At 40.7% G+C, this 18,197-nt stretch overlaps 1 protein-coding gene across 5 annotated transcripts; it reads left to right on the forward strand.

The window, feature by feature from the left end:
* Positions 1–311: 311 nt before the first annotated feature.
* ZNF655 (zinc finger protein 655) lies at positions 312–17,375 on the forward strand. 5 transcript variants are annotated; one of them, XM_053555376.1, is made up of 6 exons: positions 312–442; positions 1,433–1,595; positions 2,796–2,881; positions 3,277–3,403; positions 12,965–13,069; positions 13,556–17,375. In XM_053555376.1, the coding sequence occupies exons 2-6, from the start codon at positions 1,460–1,462 to the stop codon at positions 14,947–14,949; spliced, it is 1,848 nt and encodes a 615-aa protein (XP_053411351.1). In that variant the 5' UTR covers positions 312–442; positions 1,433–1,459; the 3' UTR covers positions 14,950–17,375. The 5 variants fall into 5 exon arrangements, with proteins under 5 accessions (XP_053411351.1, XP_053411349.1, XP_053411352.1 ...); XM_053555374.1 differs by lacking the exon at positions 312–442 and adding an exon at positions 457–698; XM_053555377.1 differs by lacking the exon at positions 312–442 and adding an exon at positions 457–622.
* The last annotated feature ends 822 nt before the right edge of the window (positions 17,376–18,197 follow it).

Genomic DNA, 18,197 nt, shown 5'->3' on the forward strand with positions numbered 1-18,197 from the left:
CCAACTGTCAGAAGTCGAACAATTTACGAAGACCATTGCTCCCCCTCCCCACACGCACCCACTCGGGCCGGCCACCTGTCTGTGGGGGCTCCCAAGGGATGGCTGGTGTCAGAGAAGGACCACAGGGCACTTTCCCAAAGTCACTTGCGGTCATCACTGTTGTAATGGCTAGAGACGCCTGGCGAATTAGCAGGGAGGGAAGTAGAACCGGAAAAGGACGTGGGAAAACCAAACTCAGAAGCCCTAACGCACGGATCCAGCCCCCACATCCGGGGCCCTCGCTGGACCCCGCCTCCCTCACCACCCTCCCTCCTCCGCCGCCGGAAGTGACACCGAGAAGCGCCGGCCTCTCCTCAATCTAGAGCGGCCCTGGAGAGGCTCGGGTGGCTCTGGGAGAGGGTGTTTGCGACCTGGCCGCTGCCAGGCCTTCCCCTCCGCTCGGGTGAGTGCCCGGAAGCCATTCTGTGGTCACAGTGGGGCTGCCACTTGTTTGATCTACGGAGTAAGAGGAGGCCTGGCCCTGGCCAGCGGCGGTTCCCTTCCCCAGGAGCACGCGGAGGTCCGGAGGCCTGGAGGCCCGGGTGCTGAGGCCTGTCTCTCCCAGGAGTGCGCGGAGGCCCAGGTGCTAGTCCTGGTTCGCCCGGTGCGCTGAGGGCCCCCCCGCCAGTACCCGGTGACCGTGCTCTAATTTGAGCTGGGTCTGTATGGCGCGCCTACCCTCTTTGGGACTGTGTTTCGTCTAAAAGGGAAGTGGGAAGAGGACTTCGCTGGGCCAAGCCTTCTGAGGACCAAGCTAGGAGCTGGGCGGGGGCCCTTTCTGAGGGTTTTGGAAGGAGCACGCAACCCTGTCACGTCCTTGGGTGTGAAGGACGCCAGTCAAACCTGTTTGAATCGCAGCTCTTCCCTGTGTTACCTTAGGATTGTGGGGAAAGGCCTGCCCACCTAGTCTGAGTTAGCAAAGGATCTGACCCTACAAGTAGAGTTTTATTATTAGTCAAGCCCATATAGTAGTTTAAAGTGGGCTGACAGACTGTTACCAAGTAGTCCTAAGGGGCCTGCTTGGGAAAAAAAGCAATCCTAACGAGTATGTCTTTCGGTACAAACTTGAGTTTCCAAAGAAGGCTGTAAATTTAAATATTTTAAAATTTCCAGAGAAAGCTTTACATGTTAAATTGTACTATGTTGATTTTTCTAATACCACAAATTCTGAATTAGTGGAGTTCAATTCAACCTGCATACTTGGGTCATATGATTTGGTACTTAAGGATTTGAAACCTAATAATCATTTTTTTCTGTTATTTATTTTGGGTGATTAATCAACTATTTTTTATTGAGTGCTTACAGTGCATAAAATACTTTGCTAAGTCTGAGGATATAAAATGATGGAATATTTTAATTTATTACAGTAATTTCTCTTAATCTCACCTTGCAGTGATGGTCATTGTCCTCCAGAACAGTGATGGAGGAACTGTCCGCCCAGGAAGCAGCAGCATCGCCTAGGGTCTCGTTTGAGTCTTTGGAGACCCAGTCTGAGGGTCTTTCCCCAGAGCCTCAGTTCGTGCAGGACACCGACATGGAACAGGGACTCACAGGGGGTAAGGCAGAGACAGCACTTTAACGCAGGAGAACTGGCATGTAGAGGGTCTCCTGAAGGGGCTCCTGGAACTGATACGAGAGAGGCCAGGAGCTTGAATAAGAAGATGGCCCCTAGAGGGAGGACTGGAAGGGAGGGACTGATGTGACTCAGATGACTCCTGGTCTGGGCCTCTCTATTAAAGGACAGTTTATCCTTAATTAGCAGAGTGTTAGTCACTCTCCTCTGGCTATTTTTCTTTCAGATAACCTTTACTTCATCCTACTTACCACATTCAGAATGATTTCTAAGCTGTGCTGCTTTTGCCACATCTCACAATCCTTGCCCAGCTCTCACTTCCTCTTAAATTCAGTACCTTTCCCTTCTCCCTCTTCCCCTTGCTTAGTTTCTCTTTCCTTTGCTACCTGCCATTCTGTTGGTTCTAACCACAGTGTTTATGACTAATGTAATTTTGGTCAAGAAAACAACCCTTTAATTCCTTGGTTGACCACAATGCCTGTATAAATGTATACATATAAATGTATTCATACTATCTTTTGATTGTACAATCACATTTTTATGTATATTATTAAGTTGTTCTTTTTCTTCCTTCATTTTTAAGAAGTGTCTTAGATAGCTTGTGGCCAACTCCAGTGCTTGCAGTAACTTGTGTGTCAGCAACGTGGATTAAGTGCCACAGTGTGTAGAATGCTGTTGGGCATTGTGGAGTGTGGAAAGGATTGTGAGGAAATACCACCTTTCCTTGTTCTTGAGGGCCTTCAATATTGGTTACACAGACAATGAAAGAGAAAGGCTTAGTGGAGTTTACAGAACAGTGTGTAGGAAAGAGTCAAAAGTATACTAAACAGCCCTGGCCCTGGACTAGTCACTGCAAGTCTTTTTGCTTTGCTTTGCCCATCTGCAAAACAGGTATAGTACTTAACCCTTTTGTGAGAGGAATGTTATGCCATGAGGATAAAGTGAAATATGAGATTTCATAATAAAATCCTGTATCACAGGTCTAAACTTGCTTAAGTAGGGCATGCAAGTACTGAGAAGGAGCAGGGTAGACCCATGCAATACCTGATAATTGCTCATTTGTCTTACTGGAATATTGATATGAAGGTGGGTCCCACTGACACCCTTGGACTGGAGAGGCCTTCTCTGAAGGGAGCCCTGGGGAAGGGCTACTCTCACTCTTGGCTCCTTTCTCCTCCCTCAGCTCCACCTGTTCCCCAGGTGCCTGCTCTTCCCCATGAGGGAAGCCTAGGAGACCAGGCAGCTGCGCTCATGACAGCCAGGTACCAGGTGAGCTGAGGATCCCTCTGTTTTTCCTCAGGGACTGTTGCTGCTGATTGAGTGTGGCCTCTGCCTCATCCCATCTGTAGACCTTGTCTAGAATTTTTTTTCAGTAGTAGATTCCAGTTTTGGAATTGATCTTCTTCAGAGATCTGGACTTCACACAGACCACCTTCCCATCTCCCCAACACCACGAGCAAACACTGGTCCTTCTTCGTTGATGGTTCTGTGATTGGCACTTATTAGCTGTTTAAGGGTTATGGGATTTATTCCTTAGGTTATAATCTGTTCTCCCTCTTCCCCAACATAAATATACATTGGATATACTTTCTGTCATCTTCATTTTCTGGCCATGTTGCTACAGTGGTCTCATTCCCCATAGCAGCCAGGATGTGTTATTTCAGGAGTTTGTGACATTCGAGGATGTGGCTGTGCACCTTACTCGAGAGGAGTGGGGATACCTGGACCCTGTTCAGAGGGACCTCTACAGAGAAGTGATGTTAGAGAATTATGGGAACATGGTCTCACTGGGTAAGGACTACCTTATTATTCAATTTACCTATTTGGATTTCTTTACTTTTCTTGTTTCTGTGTGGTCTTTGAAAAGGTGGGTAGAGTATGGCTTTGATTCCAGTCTTAATACCTTTGAATCCTCTATCTTTAAGGTTGTCTTCTCTGGGAGGGTGAGTAAGGTTCTTTTGAGGGTGTCAGGAGGAGACACCCACTTCTTACCCCCAGTTTTTATGTCCTGCTTTTGAGGGGCATCGGTTCTCTGTTAGCAAAGGGAAACTTTCTTGTGCTTTGCTTGAGTTCTTATCTTCCTTATCTTTTCCTTTTTTATAGGTGAGACCCCAGGGTGGCCTCCTAACCCCCAATCAGACACTTTGCTCTAGTGTCTCAGTGTCCCTGTGCCTGAGAGTTTCCCATTTTCCTAGGAAGAAGAAATACCTTTTAAAAAGATGACTTAAAATCTTTCTTGTTAAGTAGCCCCTCACCTCTTAAGATCCCTACATTTATCTCTGAGCAGGCAGAATTTGAGAGACTTCATTTGAAGAGATCACTCACGGAGTATATTTCAGTGAGTCACCCAGATGGTAATCCAAGAAACAGACCCAGGGCAGCAGAAGTTTCAGACACTTACCCTACATTAAGGTGGGGTACAGTAGGCAGCTGTATAGTGTTGAGATGCATCAGTGGGGTTACTTGGCTGCCCACTTGATGAGAGCATTGTTCTTTTTTCTCTCTTTTTTTGCCTGTTTCTGCTTCTGCACTCTCCTTTTTGTGTATATGTATATTTAGAACATTTTTACTTTTTTTTTTGGTCTTTTCCTATGCTGGTGGCATCCAGGGCGTTACCTTATATCCCTGGTTATAATCAAGATTCAAAAAGTGTTATCCGTGGGGAGGTAGCCTGCCTACTGGGAAGGTTTTTTTAGTGTGTTTTCCATTCCTGGCTCTTTGATCTTTGTAGGCATACTTCTCCGCCTTCCTACCACCCGGATTCATAGTGTGAATTCCTGCCCGGCCCTGAGTCATACCCAGGCAAGTGCTTTCTCTGGAGAAACACTTGCAGTCCTTACAGCAGGAATCTCCAAGAGATGGCCCAAGTATCGGCTTCCCATCGATATTACTCATCCTTGCTCGGAAACTCCTTTTCCACGATTGTAAGATATTAAACTTGACTGATGGAATAGAAGCTTCTCAGGATGCCACCATTATGCAAAATTGCAGCTCCTCAAATAACCTTTGTTAAATTTCTAACGTAAGGGGCCAGGAAGCCCTTTGTTGCAACCAGATGCATTTTGAAGCCAGTTGATTCAGAAACCATGGTTGGTGGGCATCTACTTGTGTTCTGAGAAACCACAGTGTTCAACTTCAGCCCTTCAGTTATGATCTTTTCGTGTTATTTTAGAATGTGGAACATATGCTATGTGCCATTCCTTTTATTTAGTGGGCATGACTGTCCTTTATATCAGCTAACTCTCCTGTGATCCCTGGGCTTTCTTCATGTTTAATATTCTAGTTTTCTTCCTCTTCAAAGTCCTACTTTCTTCCCCTTTATTCCTGTGGTTCTGTACATATTGATGCATTTATATTACCTTTCCTGATTAAGTGTTCCTTAGCTCTGTCCTTGATGGAAGGAAAAAGGGAAAGCAGAAAAGTTACATTTCTTTATTTCAGGATATCAAAAGGATTGTCTATTTAATAACTTTGTAAACTGTAAAGTGATGTATTTGTAAACTATTGTTAATTTTCCCTAATAATAACAGAATTTCCAACAGTTAATCTGTCTACTTTTTGGAATAAAACTTTGTAGTAATTTAATACAGTCTGATAGCAAAGCATGCTATAGACTGAACTTCATCCCGTCTTCTCCCGTCATTTCTGCACGCACATATGACATGCATGCACACACACATACCAGGCATATACATGCACATAAGAAACTCTCCTAGGGCGGCGCCTGTGGCTCAAGGAGTAGGGTGCTGGTCCCATATGCTGGAGGTGGCGGGTTCAAACCCAGCCTCGGCCAAAAACCACAAAAAAAAAAAAGAAACTCTCCTACTCAACTTGCTTTTGTGATCAAATCTGCAGCATCTCCTTAGTAATTATTTTTACAGTCTTTGGGAAGTAACTTTCCTATTCATGGGTTTAGCAAACTCCACCTGAAATTTAAGTTTATACATTTGTTAACTTACTGTTTGGGATTGTAAAATAAGACTTTATAATTCAGCCCCCGATTTAGCAATCCCACTTTTCCAGTTCACTTCTTTTTCCATGGCAGTAACTCTGCATTATATTTTTCTTTTTTTTTTTTTTTGGCCGGGGCTGGGTTTGAACCCGCCACCTCCGGCATATGGGACCGGCGCCCTACTCCTTGAGCCACAGGCGCCGCCCTATATTTTTCATAGACATCAGAACTTTGGTCCTTTGTTTAAGTGTTTCCACTACATAGTATACACAGTATAAACAGTTGGGTAAAAAAGTAGATAATAATTTTCATTACCAAATGGAAAAAGAAGTATATTCTGTTGATAGTGAATGAATAACTCGCTTGAGGGTCATATTCATAGAGAAATTGGCTGTGACTTAGTGCTAGAGACTCAGAAAGGGAGCTGGGTTGCATTTCACATGAGTCAATGTGGCAGGTACCCTATCAGATGATGGCATTAGAAACATGTTTGTCAAATACTAGTTCATTTTAAGTGAGTTGATAGGTTGGGAGTGTTTGGCACATGCCTCTTTTTGAACTTGATGTCATGGATGATGACAGTAATTTTGCACTGAATATTTTCCACTGGATCACAGCTATTTACTGGCTGAGCAGCCAGTGTATTACTAGGTACTATCTGTTTCTCTTGCATTTAATTCTTAGAATAACCTTGTGAGCAAACAATATTTTTCCTATTTTTTATCTGAGGAAACTGAGGCTCAAAGCAGTTAAGTGATCTTTGCACAGTCAGTAATAGGCTTGGGGCCCAGATAATGTGTAAAGCCCATGTTCTTTTTCACTGTTTTGTGCCTTTAGGACAATTAGTCTACCCATGTATGGAGTTTTTTATATTTTTAATGACTTGTCTGTACTCTGATTATAAGAAAATTATTATCATTTTTTTGAGACAAGAGTCTCAAGCTGTCACCCTGGGTAGAGTGCTGTGGTGTCATAGCTCACAGCAACCTTCAACTCCTGGGCTCAAGCGATTCCTCTTGCCTTTTCCTATTTTTAATGGAGATGGAGCCTCGCTTTTGCTCAGGTTGGTCTTGAACTCCTGAGCTCAAGCAATCCATCCACCTATTTATTATAAATAAATAAACCTGCCTAGGAATACATTCCAGAATAGCAGATATTTACAAAAGAATGATAATGCCAAGGAGAGATTTTATTTGTGTATTTATTAAGGACAAGGAAGAAAAGCATGACCTTCCAGATAGCTAAAATCTTACCACACTCTGCTAAAAGAAGCAAACTAAACAATAAGGTAATTGTAAATGTTATTTTTAAAGACCAGATTAAAGTAAATCTCATTAGAAAACTCTGAAGATTTAAATAAAACCAAGAGGTTTTAATTAATTTTAAGGCTCGGCCCCCGTAGCACAGTAGTTACAGTGCCAGCCACATACACAGAAGGTGGTGGGTTCGAACCTGGCCTGGGCCAGCTTAACAACTGCAACAAAAAAATAGCAGGGTGTTGTGGCAGGCGCCTGTAGTCCCAGTTGGGAGGCTGAGGCAAGAGAATCGCTTAAGTCGAAGAGTTGGAGGTTGCTGTGAGCTGTGATGCCATAGAACTCTACCGAGGATGACATAGTGAGACTCTGTCTCAAAAAAAAAAAATTAATTTTAAATAGGAAAACTATAAAGCTAAGTACATATTTTGAAAGCATAGTGTTCTGAGTTAAATTTAGGAAAAAGGCGGGTCAGTGGCAAGAAAATCTGCTATTAATGCTTTCTGTGACAGGCAATATGGTAGATTGGAAAGCATATAAACTGGAATCAGACTTGGGTTCCACTTACTGGCTATAATATGCTGAGCGAATTATTTAATCAGATACTTTATTCAGCTATAGCACATATCCCTCACCTTTCTGGGATATGTGAGGATTAAATTACATGATGTATATAAGTACCTGGCTCATGATAGTTATATTAATATTTTGGAAAGATGGCTCAGTGCCCGTAGCACAGTGGTTACAGCGCTAGCCACATGCACTGAGGCTGGGGGGTTCAAGCCCAGCCTGAGCCTATTAAACAATGACAACTGCAACAACAAAATAGCTGGGCGTTGTGGTGGGTGCCTGTAGTCCCAGCTACTTGGGAGGCTGAGGCAAGATTAGGCCCACGAGTTTGAGGTTGCTGTGAACTGTGACGCAACGGTACTCTACATGGGGCGATGTAGTGAGACTACCTCAAAAAAAAAAAAAAAAGTATTTTGGAAAGAACAAGTGATGTGAATTATAGACCACATCTTAAAATATAAATAAAAATTTCAGGTGTGTGTACAAATTATTTCTTTTTTTTTTTAAATTTCAGATTGATATGAGGGTTCAAATGTTTAGGTTACCTTGTTTTCATTTCTGTGGTAAAGTTCAAGTTGTAGTTGAGCCCTTCACCCAGGAGGCTCACTGAACAAATCGTCACATTGTTCACATTTGGTGAGATCCTTCCAATCACCCTCCCCCTAGCTAGACTATACTTGTGATTTTTTTGTGTGTGGGCTTGTAGTTGTTTATATATCGGTTTCACATTAGTATTGAGTACATTGGATACTTTTCCATTCTTGTGATACTTTACTAAGAAGACTGTTTCAGTTCCATCCAGGTAAACACAAAAAATGTGAAATCCCCATCTTGTCTTACGGTTGAATCATACTCCATGGTATACATATACCACAGTTTGTTAATCTGTTCATGGGTTGATGGGCACTTGAGTTGATTCCACGTCTTGGCAATTGTGAATTGAGCTGTAATAAATATTCTAGTGCAAATGTCCCTGTGGCAAAATGATTTTTTTTTCTTCTGGGTAGATACCTAGTGATGAGATTGCAGGATCAAATGGAAGGTCCACTTTTAGTTTTTTTGAGAATTCTCCATACTTCCTTCCACAGAGGTTATGTTAGTTTGCAGTCCCACCAGCAATGCAGGAGTGCTGAGTCCTTTGCTAACAGTCCTGCCTTCTAGGGAAGTACAAGACCTAAATGAGTTATGAATTGTTATGAGGCAACAACTTGTAACTATTTTCCTATTGCCAGATCTCTTCACTATTATTGGTTGGTGGGCCCTTTGCTGGTTGAATTTATTTTGTTCATTCTTTTCTGCCCTCTCTTAAGCAGTTCTTTCACCTTTATTCTTTTCCTTTTACCTTTTTGTCTACCTCAAATTCTTTCCCTCCTTTTGAGTGAGAATTCCAAGTATTAAAGTTTGTTGTGGGGCAGCACCTGTGGCTCAGTGGGTAAGGTGCCTGCCCCATATACTGAGGGTGGTGGTTTCGAACCCGGCCCTGCCCAGCTAAAACAACAGTGACAACTGCAATAAAAAATAGCCGGGTGTTGTGGTGGGCACCTATAGTTCCAGCTGCTTGGGAGGCTGAGGCAAGTGAATTGCTGAAGCCCAAGAGTTGGAGGTTGCTGTTGAGTTGTGACGTCACGGAACTCTACTGAGGGTGACAAAGTAAGACTCTGTCTCAAAAAAAAAAAAAAAATTGTTGTTACAAATTAAAAGTTCTTTGTATCTTGGGCGGCGCCTGTGGCTCAGTCGGTAGGGTGCCGGCCCCATATACCGATGGTGCGGGTTCAAACCCGGCCCCGGCCAAACTGCAACCAAAAAATAGGCAGGTGTTGTGGCGGGCGCCTGTAGTCCCAGCTGCTCGGGAGGCTGAGCCAAGAGAATCGCTTAAGCCCAGGAGTTGGAGGTTGTTGTGAGCTGTGTGAGGCCCCGGCACTCTACCGAGGGCCATAAAGCGAGACTCTGTCTCTACAAAAAAAAAAGTTCTTTGTATCTTGACTTCATAGGAAAAATGTTACTTTAAAAATATTTTTAATGAAATAAATATTTTATAAAGCATGAAAAAAATGCAATGCACTTTTGCAATGCAAAAGTGTTCCCTACTCTCCATCTATGCCAGTATCTGCAGATTTGGGATTTTATGATGTCAGCTAATCTCACTGGAGTTAGGTGCTATCTCAGAGTGGTGTTTTTGTTGTTTTTTTTTTTCTTTTTGAGACACAGTCTCACTTTGTTGTCCTCGGTAGAGTGCTGTGGCAACATAGCTCACAGCAACCTCAAACTCTTGGGCACAAGAGATCCTCTTGCCTCAGCTGCTCAAGTAGCTGGAACTATAGGTACCTGCCACAGCGCCCAGCTATTTTGAGAGACGAGGTCTCACTCTTGCTCAGGCTGGTCTTAAAACTCCTGAGCTCGCGCAATCTACCCACTCAGCCTCCCAGAGTGGTAGGATCATAGGTGTGAGCCACCTGGCTGGCCTCAGTGATTTTGATTTGCATTTCTCTGATGATTAGGGATGATGAACGTTTTTTCATGTGTTTATTGGCCATTTGTTTGTCATCTTCAGAGAAGTTTCTGTTTAAGTCTCTTGCCCACTTATAAATGGGTTTGTTTGCTCTTTCCTTGTTGATTAATTTGAGTTCTCTGTGGATTCTAGTTGTCAGCCCTTTGTCAAATTTATAGCATGCAAATATCTTCTCCCATTCTGAAGGCTGTCTCTTTGCTATAGTTGTGGTACCCTTAGCTGTGCAGAAGCTTTTTAGCTTGATCATGTCTCATTTATTTATATTTGGTGTTGCGATAGTTGCCAAGAGGATCTCATAAAGTCCATTCCAGGCCAATTTTGTCAAGAGTTTTCCCCACACTTTCTTCTAGAATTTTTGTTGTTTCACGTCTTAAATTTAAGTTTTTTATCCAGTGAGAGTTAATTTTTGTCAGTGGTGAGAGGTGCAGGTCCATTTTCAGTCTTATACAAGTGGCTAACCAATTCTTCAGCACCATAGAAATTATTTCTTGATTTTTTTTTCTTTTAATCATAAACCTATCCATAAATTATTTCTTTATAGTGGAATTTGCTCAAATTGAATATTGCTTGGGCAGTTGCCTGAAGATTTGGATATTTGTTATAAAAAGATTTGCATTTCTTTGACAAAGAATGATCTTTTAGATTTCTGTAGTTAAAACTGACTCCAAATCCATAGGATCCTGGCTCTCTCTGTGTTATTCTAATCACCTTTTCTCTGTTATTTATATTGTTTTTACCTTTTACTCCATTGTCAGTATGTTGGTCTTCTTTTTATCTCTTTCTGTAAGTATTTTGGATGAAAGGATGGATTTCATTCACAGTCATCATTTTTTACTGATAGATTGTTTAAACGTCAGGTTCTGAAATAAGGCTGTGTTTGGTAGCCTCATTAGTTATTATAACCTTGGGCAAGTTACTCCTGAGTCTCTGAATCTTAGTATTCCCATTTGTAAAGTGGGTATAATAATAGTTTTTACCTTGTAGAGTTATAGGAAGTATAAAATGAGTGAAAAAATTTAAAGCTCTTGGCATGGTACTTTGCCTACCAGGTGCTTAGTAACCTTAATATTTTGATGGTACTGATGGTACAGGTGACTTTAAGTCTATTTCTTGAACTTGTTATTTCTTTTAAACTATTTTCTTGTATCTCTAATTGCCTGCACATTTCTCTTATACCTTCCTACATTATCTTAAACACAAGCTGAAATCAAACCCCTCGTCTCACTTGAAGACAACCTTTTTTGTTGTGTGTGTTTTAAATGTAGATATGTTGTAAATAACCAAAATTTGTTTCAATTATCAAATACTGAGAAATACTTTAATAAATATCTCAAGGTTAAAAGTTGCAAATTATTTGTTAGAATTTTGAGACAATATTGCTGCTTTGTGTCACACTCTTTACTTTTTTTTTTTTTTTTTTTTTGGTTTTTGGCCGGGGCTAGGTTTGAACCCACCACCTCTGGCATATGGGACCGGTGCCCTACTCCTTGAGCCACAGGCACCACCCATACACACACACTCTTTACTTTTTAAACTTGCAAAACTGATGTATTTGACATGAGAACTTTAGTAACTGTCCAAAAAGAGAACTAACTCAATGCCCAATAGGAATTCAGAAACACAATAAATGCTGTCCTTATATCTGTTCTGATCTCCTTGCTCATAGGCCCTCACATGGGATCCCAGGGGGGCAGCTGTTCATCATATTTTCAAGTCCAATGTCCTTTTTATAAAATTGGTAGTTCTTTATATATTGACACTTGATTACAAATTGGCACTTGATAAATAGCTATTAAGTAAAGGAATCATAAGGAATGCAAGATAAACGATACATGTCCTTGTTATCAAAGAGTTTGCAAATCAAGTAGGAACAATAATTATCTGAAACCACTTAAAAAAACCTATATAAGTGCCATTATATGATGACATGTCAGGATAAGGGAAAGAAATAATAAATATTATAGATCTTCAGTAAATGGAGAGGTTGGAGATGAGGAGCTTGAGTTAGACTTTATAAGTGTGCTACTAGAAGCTTTCTAAGCTAAACACGTAAAAATTTCCCTTTGATAACAATTAATTGTATTAAGTTTTGTCCCCTCAGAAGCAGACTGCCTGTTGCTTTAGCTTTAAAAGAGAGTTAGATCCGGCCAGCACTTGTGGCTCAGTGAGTAGGGAGCCATATACGAGGGTGGTGGGTTCAAACCCAGCCCTGGCCAAACTGCAACAAAAAAATAGCCGGGCATTGTGGTGGACGCCTGTAGTCCCAGCTACTTGGGAGGCTGAGGCAAGAGAATCACCCAAGCCCAAGAGCTGGAGGTTGCTGTGAGCTGTGACACCACAGCACTCTACCGAAAGTGACAAAGTGTAAGAATCTGTCTCTACCAAAAAAAAAACAAAAAAGTAGATTCAAGCAGTTCATTGTACAAGTCATAAAAGACCATTTCAGGTGAAGATGCACTTTTATGGCACTCTCTTCATTGTACCTTATTGTAGTTAGTTTTATTGCTGTCTCCAGGGAGTGAGGTCCTTGAGGTATGGACTTTTTGCCTGGGATCTTTATTCCCTTAATATAGGAGGCACTCCTTAAATGTTTGTTGAATAAATAATTCTAAAGGGTAAGGGTATATTCTATGTGTTATATTATTGTTTCCTCATCTGCACTGAAATGAATCGTTTCTTGAGATTGGTCCCTTGGATATTTATTCAGTTTTCATTGCTTCTCTTGTTACAGTGATTCTGTCTAATACACAGATTGATCTTTAGGCAACAGATGGAGAGTTGTAATGATAACTTCTTGAAGACAGGTACACAAATTCCCTTGTCAGAATGACATTTAAATGACTGGCTTCTGCTTCTACGTCATCAATGTAACTGTTAACACACCTTTCTAGAGCACAAATTTGAGCTCCTTGTAGAGCCTCTTTGTTCTCCTCACTCTCCAGGCCTTCCTACTTAATGTCTTCTCAGAACTTACTGTCTCTCTGTTTTAACTATTAGTTACAATAAAAAGTGGCTGGTGTAGCATTTGGGGATAAATTGCCACATCCCATTTCCTTCTCTGTGATCAGGATTTCCAATTTCCAAGCCTGATGGGATCTCCCAACTGGAACAAGATCTACAGATCTTTGATCTGGAAACTAAGGATAGAGAAGTCTTAAGAGATAACTGCTCAGGTGAGTAAGGCAGCATCAATCAGATGGAATTAGTACAGAAGCAAAGTGCAGTGGTGGAGCCAAGTTGTAGCTGCTCTGGCACTCAAAGTGGACAGCTCCTTCCTTTTCCCTTCAGTTTAGGTTGACCTTTTCCACTTCTTTAGTCCCTTATGCACAAGTTGTTCTAGATCCCTATTCAAGTTGCTTATCTAAAATTTTTTTAAACTATTTCCCTATAATCTCCTTTGGTGCACCTTAAGTACTTATCTTACTCTGCTGAACGTGTCCTCTGTTGCTACCACATGCTAACCCATTTGGATCCTATCTCACTGCTATTCATGCCCATACATCTGCTGCTGAGATTTTGTGCCTGTTTTTCAGAGTAAATAAACTTTGCTTATCTTCATAGATACTACATTGTTTCATTTTCTGCTCTCTTTGAATTTTTTTTTTTTTATGTACAGGATACAGATTACATTTGCATTTTCTATTTATATATTGTATCAGATGGAGAGACCAGAGAAGAGAAGCTGTTGATTCCTAAGCAGAAAATTTCGGAAGAAGTACATTCATACAAAATGAGAGTAGGAAGACTCAAACAGGATATTGCCCATGTTCCTGACACTAGAGAAGTGTATAAATCTGAGGACAGATTAGAAAGGCTTCAGGAAATTCTAAGGAAATTTCTCTTCCTGGAGAGAGAGTTTAGGCAAATAACAATCAGTAAGGAAACCTTCACCAGTGAGAAGAACAATGAATGCAGTGAACCTGAAAAAAACTTCAGTCTGGACTCTACCATTGATACAGATCAGAGAATTCTTAGAATACAGAATACTGATGACAGTGATAAATACGACATGAGCTTCAAGCAGAACGCAGCTGCTGGTAAACATGAACACATAAATCGAACACAGAATTTTCAGAGTAGTGAGTACAAGGAAAGATTAATGGATTTCTCCCACCTTAATAAATGGGAGAGCATTTCTACCACTGAGAAAGCCTATAAATGTGATACATGTGGAAAAATGTTCCACCAGAGCTCAGCCCTTACTAGACATCAGAGAATCCATACTAGAGAGAAACCCTACAAATGTAAAGAATGTGAAAAATCTTTCAGTCAGAGCTCAAGTCTTAGCCGGCATAAAAGAATACATGCTAGAGAAAAACCCTATAAATGTGAAGTATCTGATAAATCCTGTGAAGTGTCTGGTAAGTCCTGTAGTCCAACTTCAGGCATAATTCGGCATAAGAAAATTCACACCAGAGCCAAATCTTATAAATGTAGCAATTGTGAAAGAGTCTTCAGTCGTAGTGTGCACCTTACTCAACATCAGAGAATTCACAGAAAGATGCCCTGTCAGTGTACTGTATGTGGCAGTGACTTCTGTCATACTTCATCCTTAGTTGATCATCAAAAGGTCCACCAAGAGGTGAAATCCTATGAGTACGATGAATGTGGGTTGGCCTGTATTAAACATCAAGGACTTCAATTCAGAGAAAAGCCCTATTCATGTAATGAATGTGGAAAAGACTTCAGATTGAATTCACATCTTATTCAGCATCAAAGGATTCACACAGGAGAGAAGCCACATGAATATAATGAGTGTGGAAAAGCTTTCAGTCAAACCTCATGCCTTATTCAGCATCACAAAATGCACAGGAGAGATAAATCATATGAATGTAATGATTATGAGGAAAGTTTTGATTACAGCTCAGATCTTATCCTGCAACAGGAAGTCCTCACGAGGCAAAAAGTCTTTGATTGTGATGCATGGGAAAAGAACTTCAGTCAGAGTGCACACCTGGTTCAACATGAAAGAATTTGTACCAAAGAGAAACCTTATGAATGTAATGAACATGGGGAGACATTTAGTCAAGTTCAGGCTTCATTCACCATTTGAGAGTTCACACCAGGGAGAGATCACGTAGGTACTGAATATGGTAAGGCCTTCACTTATAGCTCAACCCTTACTCAGCATCAGAGAATTCACACCAGGGAGAAATCCTCTTGAATGTGACAAATGCAGGAAAGGTATTATTGTTAAACTCTTAATTCCTGCAAGTCAATACCAGTGAGAAAATGCACGAATGTATCGAATGTGTTAAATTCTTCATGGTATTTTCATACCTTAGTCACAAATGGAAAGTTCATACTGGAATAAAATTCCATTACTGAATTGAATGTGAAAAAGCCATCAAACTACCTTGTTTGGTATCAAATTCTTATACAGAAAGCTTACAAATGTAATAAATGTGTAGGTGAGGAGATTCAGTCATAATGCTCATTCAACATCAAAGAATCTATCCCTAAGAGAAGTCATTTTTGTCTAGTAAGTGTGGCAAATCTTTCTGTAGGAGTTCATCAGGTCTTTGTCAAAATCAGGATATTGATACTGGATGAGAATTTGATATTGCAAATGGAAAAATTTGACACTGTATTTCAGGCTTTACCCAACATCAAAAGATTGGAGAGAAAATTGTTGATTATTTGTATATGAAAGTGTTAATATGTATAATCCCAACCTTCATTGAAAAGAGTCTAGTCTGGGGGTGACTTGGTGAATGCAGTGTCATTATCTCATGGCATTCCTTTCTTTAATAAGTTCTAAGTAGGTATGTATATTTTGTAGGATCAGTGATTTTTATTTTAATATGTCCTATAAACATTTTAATTTTTCTTGAGATTTGTTCTTATTGTTCACAACTTCTGTAAGATGTCATTAATACATCATTTTTAAAACATCAGCTTCAGGTAGCTCAATTAGCTTTTTCTGCTGTTCTTCGCCCAAGTTCTCTCCAAAACAGACTCCTAGGCTGGTTCTTCTTAAAGGACCCTACATACAGTATTCCTTTACAGCCACAACACTTGGATTCCTGATATTTCTCCATTCTCTTAAGCACCTTCAAATATTGGTTTCCTAGCTTTAAGCTTTTCACCAGCAGGTATGCCATCCCTGTGTTACTGGTCTAAGTGTCTTTCTGAAAGCAAAGCATCTTTTTTAAAGGATTTGGATTTCCACATCCAGTCCATTTATAAGTATGAAGGCTTCTGTTTTCCCTGAGTTTGTGGCAGGCAGCTAAACATTTCATGTGACACACAAAACAAGCTGCCTTGTCTGCATGCATAGCCTGAGAAGAGAAATAAGGACATTGGGAAGCCAAGACTCCTGGTGGTCTAACTACATTCATTTAGTGCCTATTCTGCATGCCTATGTTCAAAATTCTTTATATACCTCTATTTATGGCCAACAAAGTGCTCAGGTCTGCTTTTGATAGGGCAACATATCATATATGAAAAAATCAGAGCTTCACTAGGAAATTTAGTGTTCCAACAAAGAATGCTGTTTTTACATAGGATCTTTAGAGATAGTATTTCAAAAGTGTGGCAGGTTTTTTCCTGGTAAAATTTGAACCATTAGGATTACTGTTTTATCTGTTTGGATCTCCCTATCCCTAGGGTCCCCAATCAATTCAGGGTAGTAATTGAATTATGGGAGCTTTGTATATAATTATCAAATATTTGTATTTTAATGGAGTCTACACAACATATAAAAGAACATGGCTTCTTTGATAAAAGTGATGACAGATCTTGGCTCCAAAGTTCAGGGTGAATGTCATACATGGATCGTTATAAAGTTTTGAGATGCACAAAAATCAAGAAATTAAAATCGACGCATACAGAAGCAAATGAAGCCTGCCCAGCAACACCGATAAACTGAGCAAGTTAAAATTTGCACAGGTGAATCAGGACACTGTCAACTGTGTTTCTTGGAAGTGAAATAATGGATCATACCACAGTCTGTCTCAAAACCTTTGTAGTGGCTCATGTATACCTAGCAAGAGATCATGATTCTTTAGGTCATGTCAAAGCATTTTATTGTATTTTTCCTACTGAAGTTTCATAACGTTTAGTGAATAAGATGAATGTTATTAAAAATTCGAGTTGTCCAGCAATTGAGGCTTTCATAGTTCAGACGTTACAATATTCACTAGGGATTCTCAACAAATATATGAAAATTTATTGCTCACTCTCCAAGCCTCTTGTGGTTAACCTCTAGGATAGTTTTGCCACTATATTTTACTTCTTAGCTATCAGCAAGAATAAGATGTCATCAACTCAAGGTAGGGATCTAAATGTAAAATCAACGAAAAATGCATGTTTTTTTCCCCATCAAATATGTATACTCAGACCAAGTAGCCACCTGTGCTGTGAAACAGGATTACATAATCCTTAAAAAGCAGAATATGTAAAAATCACATGTATGCATTTGATGTAGGAATGTGCTTTTGTACTTCCACTTGAATAAAGGTGTGTTTGATATTCTGAGAATCTGTTTCAAACAAAATTTGAAGGCGTCAGCCAGAAGCATTTGGCAATCTTGGAGTCGCCTTGGCTGCAATTCAGTTCTCTGAAATTTGGTTCACAGCAAGTGTGGATTATTCTCCTTTGTACTGATATAAAGCTTGCTTTTCCACAGACCTCTGGAACAAATGCTGAATTTAGGATTTAAAGGGTTGATTGCGATATTATTGGTACATAAAATGAGAGTTAATAGTTTGAGATTTCAGTAGAATGAGGAAGAACGTGCTTGCTTAATAAGAAACACATTTTTAGGGCAGCGCCTGTGACTCAGTAGGTAGGGCGCTGGCCCCATATACCTAGGGTGGCAGGTTCTAACCTGGCCCTGGCCAAACTGCAACAAAAAATAGCCAGGTGTTCTGGCGAGTGCTTATAGTCCCAGCTACTCAGGAGGCTGAGGCAAGAGAATTGCTTAAGCACAGGGGTTGGAGGTTGCTGTGAGCTGTGACGCTATGGTACTCTACTGAGGGCAATAAAGTGAGACTGTCTCAAAAACAAAAACACATTTTTACCTGGACGCGGTGGCTCACACATGTAATCCAGCACTGTGGGAGGCTGAGGCAGGAGGATTGCTTGAGCTCAGGAGTTTGAGGCTTGTCTGAGTGAGAGTGAGACCCCAACTCACAAAAAAAAAGAAAAATCCAGCCGGGCATCCTGGTGAGTGCCTGTAATCCCAGCAGCTTTGGACACTGAGTGCCCACATGCCAAGTTTGAGGTTGCAGTGAGCTAAGACACCATTGCACTCTGCTCAGGGCATAGGGTAGAACTCTGTCTACCCTATGTCTTTGT

The sequence above is a fragment of the Nycticebus coucang genome, chromosome 12 (genome assembly GCF_027406575.1).
Source record: "Nycticebus coucang isolate mNycCou1 chromosome 12, mNycCou1.pri, whole genome shotgun sequence".
In the NCBI taxonomy this organism is placed as follows: domain Eukaryota; kingdom Metazoa; phylum Chordata; class Mammalia; order Primates; family Lorisidae; genus Nycticebus; species Nycticebus coucang.